The sequence below is a fragment of the Portunus trituberculatus genome, chromosome 41 (assembly GCF_017591435.1).
Source record: "Portunus trituberculatus isolate SZX2019 chromosome 41, ASM1759143v1, whole genome shotgun sequence".
Taxonomy (NCBI): domain Eukaryota; kingdom Metazoa; phylum Arthropoda; class Malacostraca; order Decapoda; family Portunidae; genus Portunus; species Portunus trituberculatus.
Window position 1 is genome coordinate 41,022,782 of NC_059295.1, and position 15,000 is coordinate 41,037,781.

General features: G+C 51.2%; 1 protein-coding gene across 1 annotated transcript in view; it reads left to right on the forward strand.

Annotated features, from left to right (window-relative positions):
- Window positions 1-15,000, forward strand: part of LOC123516442 — a 244,157-nt gene that overhangs the window by 131,831 nt on the left and 97,326 nt on the right. Inside the window, 1 exon segment of the mRNA XM_045275729.1 lies at window positions 7,014-15,000. This exon segment is cut by the window's right edge and continues 710 nt beyond it. Within this exon segment, the coding sequence (XP_045131664.1) occupies window positions 7,014-15,000 (7,987 nt within the window).

Below are 15,000 nucleotides of genomic sequence, written 5' to 3' on the forward strand. Positions count from 1 at the left end.
CCTCCTCCTCTTCCTCCTCCTCCTCCTCCTCCTCCTCCTCCTCCTCCTCCTCCTTCTTCCTCTCCTTGTTTTCTTCTTGTTCTTACTCTCCTTTTTCTTTTTTTCATACTGCTTCATTTTCTACGTACTACTACTACTACTACTACTACTACTACTACTACTACTACTACTACTACTACTACTACTACCATTACCACAACTTACCCTCACAATTCGTCCTCTCCTCATCCCCCCTGCCAATCTGCCCCGTCCCTCCCTTCCTCCCTCCTCGCCAGCTCAGTGCACCGACAAGTTTCCGCAGCTGAAGCAAGACAAAAACAAGTGACGGTAGTGTTAGATAAGGTCAGGACGAATGTAGTACTGCTGGTGCTCTCGACAAAGCTTAGAGGAGTGGTGGTGGTGGTGGTAGTGGTAGTGGTGGTGGTGGTAGTGAGTTCGCCCATCACCCGTACCTTAACACACAAACACACACACACACACACACACACACACACACACACACACACACACACCTATTCTCGTGTTTTTATATTTTTTTATTCTACCTTCCCGCACCTACAATATGCCGTCACGTAGGTCATATTAAGTTCGTGACGTCATTTGAGGGTATTGATTTTTCTTTTCTTTTTCTCTGTTTTGTATTTCAAGTGATGAAGTTGTGGGTTATATATATTTATTTATTTTTTTATTATTTTTTTTTATTTGTGTGAGCCTGTTTGTTTGCGTGTAATTGTCATTCGGTTTGCATTTGCTTTTCTTTTTCTTATTTTTCAGGAAATATGACGTCAGCCTTCAAAATTATGGGCTTATAGGCAATGGTTTTTAAGGGGTTTGTATTCAAGGCAGTGTAGAGGAGTTCAGCTAGTCTCTCTCTCTCTCTCTCTCTCTCTCTCTCTCTCTCTCTCTCTCTCTCTCTCTCTCTCTCTCTCTCTCTTTACCCTGACATATTAAAACACAAGTCGCGACACACACACACACACACACACTCTCTCTCTCTCTCTCTCTCTCTCTCTCTCTCTCTCTCTCTCTCTCTCTCTCTCTCTCTCTCTCTCTCTCTCTCTCTCTCTTTAACACACACACACACACACACACACGGTAGCTCAGTGGTTAGAGCGCTGACTTCACAAGCCAGAGGACCGGGGTTCGATTCCTCGGCCGGGTGGAGATATTTGGGTGTGTCTCCTTTCACGTGTAGCCCCTGTTCACCTAGCATTGAGTAGGTACGGGATGTAAATCGAGGAGTTGTGACCTTGTTGTCCCGGTGTGTGGTGTGTGCCTGGTCTCAGGCCTATCCGAAGATCGGAAATAATGAGCTCTGAGCTCGTTCCGTAGGGTAACGTCTGGCTGTCTCGTCAGAGACTGCAGCAGATCAAACAGTGAAACACACACACACACACACACAACACACACACACAGACCTTTACAGAGGCGGAACTTGGCAGGCTGAGGGAGGGAGAGTAGCGCGCGTGAGGGAAAATTCTCGTCCATGTCACTCAGGGTCGCCGGCGCTGGCCATTGGCTGGTTTTTGTGGGATATTACGTCATCGGGAGATTTTGGCGCTTCTCATTGGCTCGTGGGTTCGTCTCCTTGCTGTACGTCACCACTCATGCCTTCACTGCTGCCTGGACGTGGTGAAGAGACTGAGAAATGCTTGTTTTCTTTTCTTTTTGCTTGGTATTCACTGTTGTGGTCATGCTACATATGGCCAGTATTCAGTAACGCTTTATACTCTCACCACGAGTAGTTTCAAAGGCCACAGAGATGATTGGCCTGGTTCTCAAGAGTGTTTCTCCTGTTAGTAATGCTGATATATTGTTAATCTGGCACCAGAACCTTGAAAACACTTAAAAGCCTTTTTCTTCAACTAAATAAATAAAGTAAGTTAGGTTCGATTACGTAACGTGTAGTTTGATTAGTTTGTCCCATGTTAGGTTTGGGTAGCTGAGATTGTCAGGTTAATATAGGAAGGGTTGTAGAATGTTAGTTTAGGTTAGGCTGCGTCACGTGTAGTTAGATGAGATTATGCCAAGCTACAAATCACTGGCGGCAGCGTGGGACGGTCGGCGGCCATGCAGCAAGACTGGAGGCAATCACTGTCTGGTATTCCCTCATGAGTATTACCTGCTCACCTCCGTCCTTACCTTAATTGCTTCGCCACACCACGTTCTCCTGGCCCACCACCACTACCCACCCGCTCTCACCACTCCATGCCCAGCCGCCCCCACTTGTCCACCCACACCATCCCGCCCCTCTTCCCCTGTCTCTCGCCTTCACCCCAACACCGTCCACTCACATCACGTCCTCTCCCCCCACTGCCGCTCCTCCCCATCCTTCAGAGAGAGGGTAAAGATAGAATCAAAGGAATATAAAGAGACGGGCCTGTTCCCCGCACGTTAAGAGGTTTACACACAGAAGGCAATGCACAGAGGAACCGCTGGGAGAAGGCAGAGCAGGGCCACCAGAGGCCTCTACCTCTTATCTCCCATTCATCCCGTGGCAACCCAAGATGACAGCCGCTTTGTCAACAGCTTTGCTTCAGTGTGTGTGTGTGTGTGTGTGTGTGTGTGTGTGTGTGTGTGTGTGTGTGTGTGTCGTGTATAGAGAGGAAAAAAACGTGTTGAAGAAGATACAGTAACACTAAATATGAAAAATAACTATACACACACACATATATATATATATATATATATATATATATATATATATATATATATATATATATATATATATATATATATATAAAAAAAAAAACAGGAAAGGTTATTGCAGGAAGCCGTAGAAATGAAAAGAAGAAGAAGACGAAGGAAAGAAACAAAGGTAAAGAGATAAGAAAAAAAATGACAAGAAGGAAACAAACAGAAAGTAAAGAAATAAATGCGGGAAAGAAAAAAAAGAAGCAACGGAACTTAGAAAATTATATATAAATAAAGAAACAATATTACCAGACAAACAAAACAGACCAAACACACGCGAAAACAAAGATGAGAGAGAGAGAGAGAGAGAGAGAGAGAGAGAGAGAGAGAGAGAGAGAGAGAGAGAGAATTTTAACCTAGCTGGAAATCCTGTACGAATAAGAAGAGAGAACATAACTCCTCCTCTTTGCGCACGTATGGAAGTGTTGCTGATGACGAAGAAGGGGAAGAAATGCTGGATGTCAAGGAATGGGAGGAGGAGGAGGAGGAGGAGTAGGAGTGGAAATATGAGGAGATGGACATGAAAGAGAAGGAGGAGGAGGAGGAGGAGGAGGAGGAGGAGGAGAAGGAGAAGGAGGAGGAGGAATGGAGGTATGAGGAGATGGACATGGAAGAGAAGGAGTAGGAGGAGGAGGAAGAGGAGAAGGAGGATGACGCGGAGAGACAGGTGAGGTTGGGAAACACAGGAAATTAAGCGATCGTGCAACCGTTACGCGAACGTGGGCGTTTGTGTCTCCTGTGTGTGTGTGTGTGTGTGTAATTTCACCTCGGTCGTCTGCTGGTCACCCAGCCAGTCTTCCCCATTACGGAGCGAGCTCAGAGCTCATAGACCGATCTTCGGGTAGGACTGAGATCACATCAACACACAACACACACCGGGAAAGCGAGGCCACAACCCCTCGAGTTACGTCCCGTACCTATTTACTGCTAGGTGAACAGGGGCCACACATTAAGAGGCTTGCCCATTTGCCTCACCGCCTCCGGGATTCGAACCCGGTGTGTGTGTGTGTGTGTGTGTGTGTGTGTGTGTGTGTGTGTGTGTGTGTGTGTGTGTGTGTGTGTGTGTGTGTGTGTGTGTGTGTGTGTGTGTCGTTTATAAGGCATCATGGAAAACCGAGGATATGATATGAAATCGTATGGCTTGCTCTCTCTCTCTCTCTCTCTCTCTCTCTCTCTCTCTCTCTCTCTCTCTCTCTCTTTCTAAATAGCTTCACACGTGCGTTGCGTTTTCAGTGTACGTAATTATGGCACGCTCACACATGTGCACGACAGCTGCCAGCAATTAAGCTTACACACACACACACACACACACACACACACACACACACACACACACACACACACACACACACACACACACACACACACACACACACACACACACACACACATACATACACACACACAGGTCCACCACCACCAGTATCACCTGATTTGTGTATCCTTATCACCTCTGTGTTTACCTTTATTAGAGGTCAATGTACAGTACCTTTCTATTATTCTTTTATTTCTCTCTCAAGTGTGTTTAACCTCCCGCTCTGTGTGTTGTGTTGCAGCCAGCCCGGGATGAAGGTGGGTGGTTACTGGTGTTATTATTATTATTATTATTATTATTATTATTATTATTATTATTATTATTATTATTATGTTTATTATCCCTACTGCCATTCTTTGTCCTGTGTTATTAATTATTGTGTCCATTGTTGTCATCATGCACTCTTTCCTCACCCCTCCAATACATACATACATACATACTTACTTACCCTCATCATCACCTCCATCACCATGACTGCTGCATTATGTATAGTAACTAACACCTGCTGCCATAACTGCTACTTTAGTCTAGTATCGCCTGCTGACATTGCTGCATTCGGGTCACAAACACCTATCAAAACTGCGTTCTATAATAAGACTACTTACTCTTTTAAACCAGCATCACTTCCACTGTTTGCGTGTCCTTTCGATTTCAAGCAAACACAGAATAAGGGATGTTGCAAGAAGTCATCAGGGTCTGTTTACATGAAGCTATCAGTAACGTACCTTTGCAGTCAGATAAACAGAGAAAAGATTGAGTTGAGGAAGAGGATGTGGAAAACTACAGAGGAAGTGAGTGCATCAGGTTCAACGGACTCGAGTACCAAGGCGGCGTTTCTCTCTATGTAAGCGTCTTGCCAATAACCAATAACATCCTGTCTGGGTGTCCTTCCTCTTCTCTTTGACTCCTGCGCATGATAACTTGACTCATCTGGCACTCTGGCATTCCATCTCGGGCGCCGGTCAGTCCCGCTAAGGGCGCTCGTAACTCTCTCTTGCTCTCCCTTCCTCACTCTCTATCTCGCCCTACTAACGACGTGTCTCATGCCGACTTGGAAAGAGTGTGGATAGGACGCTGTTTGTAATGGTGTTGTAGTTTTGTCTCCGTAGTATTTCGTAGTATACAGGTGTAGGAAGGTGAGGGTTGACAAGTTAGGTAGACACGTGGAATGTAAAGGAGTACAAGTGAGGAGATTAAGAGGATTGTGGTTTAGAAGATGCACTATACTAAAGTGAGAAATTTAATTATTTAATAGGAGTAGGAGGATGGGAAGACACAGGATAAAGTAAGAGGATATGGATGAGTTGGAGGAGGATAAGGAGGAGGAGATGAGGAACAGGAGGTGAAGGATGGGTGAACTGGATGCTTTCTTTGTGTTCGTCTCACCTGAATTCTCGGCACACTCTCTAAACTCGTCTGTACAGTAGATCCTTGCAACACCTGTAACATTCCGAATACATCTAGGGCACTTATGTACACTTGCGACACACTTCAGTCACTCATACACTGCCGCAACGCAATACAACACAATTACAACTCTCCTCAAAATTCAGTAAGTGTTAGAGGACAGAAGAAAACATACTCTAAGCTTCCAACTCTTTCTGATGATCAAAGAATTAAGCATTTTTGTAAAGTGCTTTTGTTCCTGTGATCCTCCTCCTCGTCCTCCTCCTCCTGGCGTGCAGTGGTGATCGCCTTGAGGAAGGTTGCTCTGTGGCTCTATACGTACTACTGTGGTTGTTCATATACACTGCTTAAAGAACGCCTGATAAATAGTGATCTCTCTCTCTCTCTCTCTCTCTCTCTCTCTCTCAGTAAAGGTCTCCACGTCACACTCAGTTATCAGTTGTGGTTCATGTTAATGCAAAGACAGGTGCGGGCAGTATTACGTCACCTGTTTTCCTTGTTTACTAATCCGGTGCCGCGCCTCCCGCCTCCCGGACATTATGCCCGGCCATGACCAGCACCCCCACTCCCCAGGCGGCGGTGGGGTGATGGTTGTGGTGATCTCACAAGGAGTGCTGTGTGTGCAAGGGTGTGTTGTGTTCTGTTTTGTGGCGGTGGCAGCGGCGGCGGTGATGGTGGTGGTGGAATGGATGACGGAGGGTGGATGGGACGGAGAACTTGGTTTGTTAGCACCGAGGGACAAGTGATAGTGGAAGGAGGTGCTTTTGATTGTCAGATGTTAGGTTAGTGTGCTGATGTCGTCTGTCGCGCTTGACTCGTCCTCCCTATTGATACGTTACCATTGTAGATGCATTCTTATGAGTTCTGAGTCTTGCCTTCCCTTTGTGGTGTGTCCAAAGCGTAGCTTAGTGTTGGTGTTACGCAGTGATTTGCCTGAAGAACCGGCGTCCATCGCACGCAGACCTGTCAGGGAGCTTAGCATGATACTTATAGCCTCGTCTTGCCTCTTTCTCAGCATAAAACTTTTCGCCGGAGCGACCTCCTCGTGTGGCTCGTTTGTCTGCCAAATATGGGCCTCGGTAGTCCTCTCAGGTTGGGATGTTGGTGTACTCATTGGGCACAACCAAAAGACGTTACTAGATGCATGAATTTTATATTAACCTGTTTGCTTCCCACCTTCGTTAACTTGACATTACTGTTACACTTTTATTGGCGGCACCATATCCTCGTTGCAATCACCCTGGTGCTTGTATGCCTTTCTGGGATAGAATAATACTTTACTGTAGTAGTGCATGTGACTTATTGTGACTGGCTGCTGAGAGACCTGTAAATTCAAGAGCATGTAACTAACTCAAGCTTCTGTACATTTTCGTACGCCAAGCACCGTACTAACGCAAACCCTCATCCACACTCACCACGCTCCTTACTAACCCAAGCCTGCCTGACCCTCGCCCGCCACGCATCATGCCACCCAGGCCATCCTGTGTCCTGCACGCGAAGAAACACACTGACACAAGTCTTCCAAGTCCTGCATGCATTCTCGCCTCTCAACCACGAAGACAGTTAAGTCACCTTAGGTTTTTTTTTGTCCCACAAGGCTACGCCACGACGGGTCGGCCGAAGAAGCCCTCCCACAACCAGGCGGGGGTGAGAAGAAGCCGGTCCTTTCAGGTGGGTTCAGGCAAGGTGGACGAGGACAGCCCTTCACTACTGTGCAAAGACGCCCTCTCCGGTCAGGTGGCCCGCTACGTTAGAGAACTGGAAAAGGGGATACAGATGACGGTAGAAAACATGATGCCTAAGAAGCACCAGGTGCTGCACGGTGAGCACCTCAAGCGTCCGTCTAGTCCCTCCAAAGACTCCTCCCACCCTGGCCGCAGAGTTATCTTGGAGCGTCGTCCCAAGGAGCGCCGCCCTGCCAGTTCGCCCAGTGATGCCAGTGACGGCACCACCAAGTTGGAGTTTGACGACCGGTCTTCTGGCCGACACTCTGATAATTCCTCATCACATCGCCACTCCGACACCGCCTCAGACATTGTTCTCGACGCCGAAAAAATACAGCCGGAGGGTGATGACTATAAGCTGGTCTTCATCAGCTCAGACTCCTCCAAGGACTCTGAACTCAATTCTTCTATAGACTCTGACACCTCGGGCTCACCTTCCCGGCGTGTGTCGAGCGCCGTCAATGACTCTGACAACTCTGGTTTTATTGATGAGAGTGACTGGGATTACTTTGAGTCTCAGGCTGGCAGGCAGAGGAAGTCCAGGGGCACCGCTCCCCGCGCCACTGCTCCAGCCCGTGTGGATGCCAGCGTCATGACGGATGGCGAGTATCTTAGTGGCGGAGGGTCTGAAGGAGAAGACAGCGAAGCTGAACTGTCCCTACGAGTCCCATCCCCCGCCAGCTCCCCTTCCCACCTCCGCCACGATAGCGGGGTGAGCACGGAGAGTCCGGAGACAGACGACACGGCTACCACGCCGGTGCCGCCACAGGCTCTACTGGTGCCCCTCAGTGCCATGGACACCAAGGACATCCACGCCATGCTGCGCCAGACAGAGGTGGTTCAAGCAGAGGCACAAGCTCTCCAGGCGGCGCTGATGGGCGCCTTCACCCCTACAGAACCTGCTCTCAGTGCTGTCACCGGCGGGCGTTGGTTCAGACAGAACAACTCCACTCGCACCGCTGCTGAACGCCCAGCGAGTGAGTTGCCTTGCCACGGCCAGGTGTGCGAGGAGGATAGCCCTCATGACTCTCCTGCTCTTCGAGAATATCGTAAAAGAGTCCTAACGGAAATACAAAATTACTATGGTGTCAACCCAGGTTCCGCTGGGGCTGGACGCGGCCACCCGTACACGCAACACCGCCCGCGCCCCGCTGCCGACGCTCCTCCCACTCCCCTATCTCGCTTATCATATCAGCGAAAAGCCAAGTCTACTAGGGAGGCTCGCGGGAGCGACACCAGTGTGAGGAACACCCCAGCAGCGACGGGTACACCTGTGCGCAAGTTTAGCCGGGATATTTGTATACAGACTGATCCAGACCCAGCTGTGGTCACCTCCACTTGTGAAGAGGAACCGCCCACCCCCAAGCCCCATGAACACACTCCTCCTCCTCCACCTCCTCCCACCAGGCCGCTGCGGGCGTCCTCTCGCCGCTCTCCTGCCACACAGGCTGCTTCACCGCCAGCAGTAACGAAGGATACACAGCGCAGCCTGCAAGGATACACCGCGTCCCGTGGCAGAGGTGGAGGTGACGGCGGTGTTAGTGTTGAGGAAGGTGGGGGAGGAAGGGGCCGGGAGCGAGAGGGGGTAAAGCCGCTCTCCCCCCAGCTGCCGCTCCCCCCTACCTTCCACCTGCACCTCACGCTCAGTCGCGAGACCTCAGTCGCGCACCCGTCCGACTCGGAGACGGATGAGAGGCTCGCGGAGAACAGTTCCTGTGTTAGTAGTGATCTCGGGGGGGAGTCTGCGAGTGATTTCGAGTACAAAGACGAAGGTAGTGAACGTGCAGAGTGTGTAGGGAGGAAAGTGAAGGCGAAAAATGAGCGTGAAGATGGTGGAATCTGTGTATTAGAAACAGAGGGCAGCGGGGAGCATGGCGGCCGAGGAGGGGGGAAGGAGGAGGCGTCTTGGTCCCCCCGCATAGCAGCAGCCAACACCACGCACTCACCGCCCAGCACACGCCCGCCGCCACCACTGCCCCAGCCCTCCCCCACCACAACCATGAGCGCTGCACGCCCTCCGCAAGTTGCCTTTGGCCAGGAGGAGCTCCATCCTGCAGGAAATGGAGACATCGACGCCCATGAGAGAGTAATCCAGGTGGAGGATGCGTCCCAGACACCCCCGTCCAGCCCGTCCTTCCTCCTTCGCTTTGAAAAGGGTGTGGAGTCACATTCTCACTCGAGCAGCACAAGTGAGGGCGAAGATACGGACGAGGACGTACATGTGTCTCGCAGCTACAACATTACGTGCGAGGATAGAGACAGCGGAAGTGAGGCCGGGCAGAGCACCTCAGAAGACGAGGCTGTCCCAGGAATCTTTGAGGCGACAGAAATGGACAGTGACTCGTCTTCATCGTCAGGTGACAGTGATACCGATGAGGATAAGCACGTCAGTAAAAAGTACAATCTCACCAGGTCATCTTCATCAGACTCAGAGTTTGCTAAATCTGATACAGATTCTCCCAGGGAAGCCGTGGCCTTTGTAGATGCCGGCGAGGAGCAGCAGCCAGTGGAGGCTGTGAACCCTGACGTGAGCCTCGAAGTGGTGAAGGAAGTTTGTCTCGGTGAGGAGGACCTGGGTGAAGGTGAGGGGGACGAACTGGCTGTGGAGGCCATTAATCAACAAGTCTGTGATCTCACATTAAACGACGCTGTTATTCTAGCGGAAAGTGAACAGGAAAGGCAAGGAGAGGAGGCCTTCCCTGTCCTTCAGGTGGCCCAGGATATACAGTGGGAGGGTAGAGTGGATAAGACTGATGGTGTTGACAAATGTTCTAATGAAAAAACGGAGAGTGAGAGCGAGTGTGTTAGCTCCGTGCAGGCCAGCGAGGCGGACCCGAGTGAGGGAGGAAGTGGGGAAGCCTCAGGTGTGCTGGCAGCGGGTGGCGGTGACGGGAAGGAAATGTGTGCAGGAAGGACTAGTGAAACGGTGCAAGAAAAGTGTGATTCACGTGAGGTAGTGGAGCCTGTTTTAAGTGAGAAAATTCAGGAGTGTAGTGATGAAAATAAGTGTGGTGATGGTGGGAGTGTGGGTGAAGAGGAGAATCTGGTGCTGAATAAAGTAGTGAATAGTGATGAGGGAGGAGCTAAGAGCGAGGCCACTGCCAGCCCCGAGGCACCAGCTGTGACGCCTGAAACAGCTGCACAACCTGACACTGCGCCAAGGGCGGAGGATACGAATCCTGTGAAGGAAGATGAAGCAAAGCTTGTTGAGTTACTTGCCACAGCCAATTCTTCGCAAACCAAGGAGATTGTTGTTACAACTGAAGCAGCGTCAACTTGCCAGGAGTCAGCTGTAACAGCTGATGCAACATTGAGCTCTGAGGACACTGCTCCTCAAGAGAGAAAGGAACAGCCTGTGTCGAGTCCTGAAGCGGCCCAGCAGGAGTTGGATCCGAGCAAGGAAAAAGAAACATCTCAGTCTCCCATTAAAAAAGAGAACGCACAAGACGCTTCACCATCAGGAGAGACTCCTATTATCCTCAAAAACGGCAAACTACCACTCAAGACACACTTAGAACTTGATGGAGAAACCGATGGTCCTGGAGAAGCTGATGTGGAGGAGAGAAAGGAGGAAGAGGGAAAGGGTGCTCCGCCTCAAGGCTCGAGCGTGCCCGAGTACCCAAGTGAGAGTAAAGAGATATTCGCGGGAGAAAGTGAAGGACCGGAGTCTGGTGCTGAAAGTAAGACAGCGGCTGCGGTGGGGCTTGGTAAGAGCTCCGAATCTACTGCCACGAGTGCCGACACCGGAAGTGAGCAAGTGGAACACAGCGGTTCTGCTCTCAACGGTGGCCACACGGCAGTAACTCATGACTCGCACGCGGGCCCGCACGCGTCACCCGTCGCTCCCCATAGTGAAAGCATCGTTACTAGAGTGAATGCGGAGTCTGTTCCATCTGGGGAGGTGAACGAACAGCACCAGGATGAAATCCTCGAGTGTAGTGATACCAAAGTGAAGGCGTCGCTAAGTGGTGAAGGGGAATCGAGTGAGTCTGGCCACGCGAGTGCTGGAGAGAGTGAGGAGGAAGGGGACGACCCTGGCAATGTGGTTAAGATCAACGTAACAGAAGGACACGATAGCCAACTCGAGGACGACGGTGTCAGCATCCCCGTGAGCGTGGTGGGGAGGGAGGGCGTGGGCCAGGAAGTGACAAGGTTTGCAGTGCGGCGAGTGCGTTCTCCCGAGATAGTGTCTCGCCACACGCCCCTGGTGCCCTCTCGCCGCGCCAAGCGGTCTTCCTCCTCCGACGGTGTCTCTTCCTCTTCTGACATAGACAGATCTGATGCTGATGCGAGTGACTCCGCTGACACTGTGGTAGAAGGCGGGAAGCTGCATGCTAAGCTACGCAGATTTGCTCAGCAACAACGTCGCCACGACCACGACGATAAGGGGCGTGATTCAGACGGCCCCTCATCAGCTGACTCAGTTCTTCACGGCGCCGACAGTGAGTCACAGTGCTCCGACAACAGTGAGGAGGGGAACTTAGTATCCATTGTGTCTGTCGGGGATGAGGACGACCACAGCAACCGACTGGCCTCGCAGGGGAGAATATACATCAGGTCAGACTCCACGGACTCTGACGTGCAGATCAAGCCCACCTGCATCGTCGTGACAGGCTCGTCAGGGGCTGAGTCAGGGGAGGACCTCGATGTCGATGCTGAAGGACAAAACGCGGAGCGTAACATCAAAAATGATGGTAATGATGTGACGATCCTGGAGGTGACAAGTGACGTGCGGCGCGGTCACGTCATGTCAGTGCACGTGACGAGTCCAGACTCCTCGCGCAGCGCCTCACCTGCCAGGAGGAGTCAGGTGAGCGAACTACAGTCCATGATTCTCACAACGCGGGAGAGACAACAACAATTCCGTCGCTCGCCAACCGAGTCCTCCTCGAGTCTCGCAAACTACTTCACCCTCACACTGGGCACAGACTCCCCTCACGCCCCGCGCAGGCTCAACAAGACACCTGAGATTCGTCGAAGGAAAATTGACCGGCCAGAGGCAGTGGAGTCCCCACACACAGCGAGTCCAATAAGCCCCGCCCAGACTCCAGACCACTCTGAGGGAGACTTGCTGGCCTACGAGGAGCACCATGGCATCGATATTGGCGAAGAATACATCAGCCACCCGCAGGAGTGTGACTCGTGGGAGGAAGGAGACAGAGCAGTGTCCTTCCCTGACGAGGTGGAGTTTGATGAGGACGTCTCCTTTGACGAAACGAATCAGAGTTTTATCGAGGGAGATGAGTTTGATGGGGAAGACATTTACATGGATCGTGAGGTTGAAGGTCGATTTGATTCAATAGAAGATGGTGAATCTCTTAATAGTGAATCTAACTACAGTGAATCTTCTGGTGATGAAGCATGTGACAGGGAGGATGAGCTTCGAGGTTACTACAATAGAGCCATTGACTTCACTCTACATACCATCATTGAGGAAAGCTGCGAGGAGAGTGACTATGAGAGGAAGCCCAGGGAGGAAGAGTCTTTGCAGGCTGACCCCTCAGAGTTGGAGAAATACTTCTATTTTGGGTTGGGCAATGGCCCCGCCGAGTCCAAGAAATACGCCAACGAGGAAAGTGAGTACAGCGACACCTTTTCAGAGACCTCCAGCTCCATATTCAGTGAGGGCGTGGACATTGATAAATACGATGAGGAAACAGACCCAGCAGAACTCGCATCCTCAAGGCTGGAAAAATATTTCCTAACAGAGTTCATGTTTGAGCGGCAGCCTTCCATCAGGTCCATGGGAGAAGACTCTGAACTGCACACGGACGAAAGTGGTTCTGTGGGTAGTGACTCTGAGGGTTCTCCTAGCCCAGAGCAGCCACGGAAAAAAGTTGTTATGAGGCGACCGAGAGGCTTCCGTACTGGGGTGGCTAACAGGTGCCTGGTGGGCGGCGGCGACAGGTACGACGGAGCGCCCAGCGACGGCTCCCATCACTCTGAGGGGGACGACGTGGACAGGACGATGGTGAGCGGCGAGGACGAGGCATCCACAGAGTCTGAGGAGACAGCCTTTGACAAGGGAGATGGACAGTTTGACACCATAAAGAGAAGAAAAAAGAAGAAAAATTCAGGTGAATACTCTGACAAAAAATCAGACAGTGATAAAAGCGAGCTCAAAGTGGTGGAGCAACAACACGACATGGAGCAGAAAGAGGAGCTGTGTGAGCTGAAGAATGCCGAGGCACTGAAGTCACTGATGCACGATGGGGAGAAGGTGACGAAACGTGTGACAATAGATTTCGATAAAGACTTGCGAGAGAGAGGTGACGAGAGGATGGAGAAGGAAGGTGATCTGTCTGACCGGAAATACCAAAGTAGAGACAGTGGGTTCATCGGCAGCTCAGATGACCTACTGAAGGACAAGCCTGAGGACACCAGGGACCAGAAGGGCCGCTCCTCTTCCGAGTCCAGCGTTGATGACGGTGAGGGCTCTTCAAAAAGGATCGACAGCTTGCAAGTTGCGTCCGGCAAAGGCGGGGAACGTAAAGGTGACAGCTTCGACAATGACAGCAATAATAACAAATCTGAGACGGAGGAGCGGAGCAGTGGAGACGGGAAGGTGTCCAGATCCAGCACGGGCTCCTCTGTGGACCTGACGCCCTTCTGTCCCGACAAAATGAGGAACAAGATCTGCCGCAAGGATTCCTTTAACAACTGGAGTTCTGACGAGGAGACTAACATGATGATGAACAAGATGCGTGCCTTCTTCAAGACTATGATCAGCAACAACCGCGAGGCGCCTAAGGGACAGCGAGTCAAGCCGCCTCAGCTGCTGGCGTTTGAGGCCAAACTCACCAACCTCATGAAAACAGTGCCAGGCATCAACGATGAGCAGGTAAAGGAGATAGTGGAGTATCTGAGCTCAGAGGACACCTGGAGTGACTCGTACGACTCTTCAGATTACACAAGTAGTGACTTGGAAGGCGCTTATGCCTTGCTTGATCAGGCGGATCCCGAGATGAGAAGTGACCTTCAGGAGCAAATATCTGCTTCTTGCCAGCAAATAATTCAAAAGTTTGATCAGAGTCGTGAGCCCAGCGACACTGACAGCGCCCACTCCCTCACTCGCTCAGAGAGTTCAGAGGACGCGTCGCCCTCCAGCAAAGACACAGTGTTTGTGTATCAGCGCCTCATGTCTTCCATATCTCGCCTCAAGCCAGATAGTGATAGAGGAAGCATTGGGTCTGGATCTCAGGGCGCCTCTCCTCCTCTGCTGGCCAAGGTAATGCACCACATCGGCAACAGGCTGGTGGCGCTCATGCATGAGGTGTCTGGCGGTAGCGAAAATGGCGACGACGATTCCTTGAGCGGCGGCCATCCTGTCACGTCCAGCCCCAAAGTACCCCTCTTCCTTCCAAGAAAGCACAAATCTGTTGACTCCATCTCAGACTCATCAATTGACAAAAGTTCTTTGACAAGCACAAGCTTTGAGTCCGAGGACAGCCCCACTGACACTGAACAGTCCCCAGAATCAGACCCAGGAACCCCGAAGGCTCGTAGCCAGCGGCAGGGACACGGACCGCTCTCTATCATTAGCGAGCGATCTTCAGCCGAAGACTTCACTTCCCTGGAGAGTCAACGCACAGTGTTCGCCTCGCACGACTCTCCCCGTCACCAGATCCGTCCAGACGCCGCACGGCCCCACCTCAGCACCTCGTCAGAGAGAAGTCTGGAGGAGCGCGGCGTCACCAATATTCAGTATTTCGTGACGGAAGGCAGCAACAACGAGGTGGAGGTGTGGCAGAGTGTTACTATCGACGAGGACAAGTTTGATGCGCGAGAGCACCATGGCGTGCCCCGTGCCCGCCGCAGCGCACGGAGGCAGGAGACAAGGAAGGCGAAAAGCCACATGAG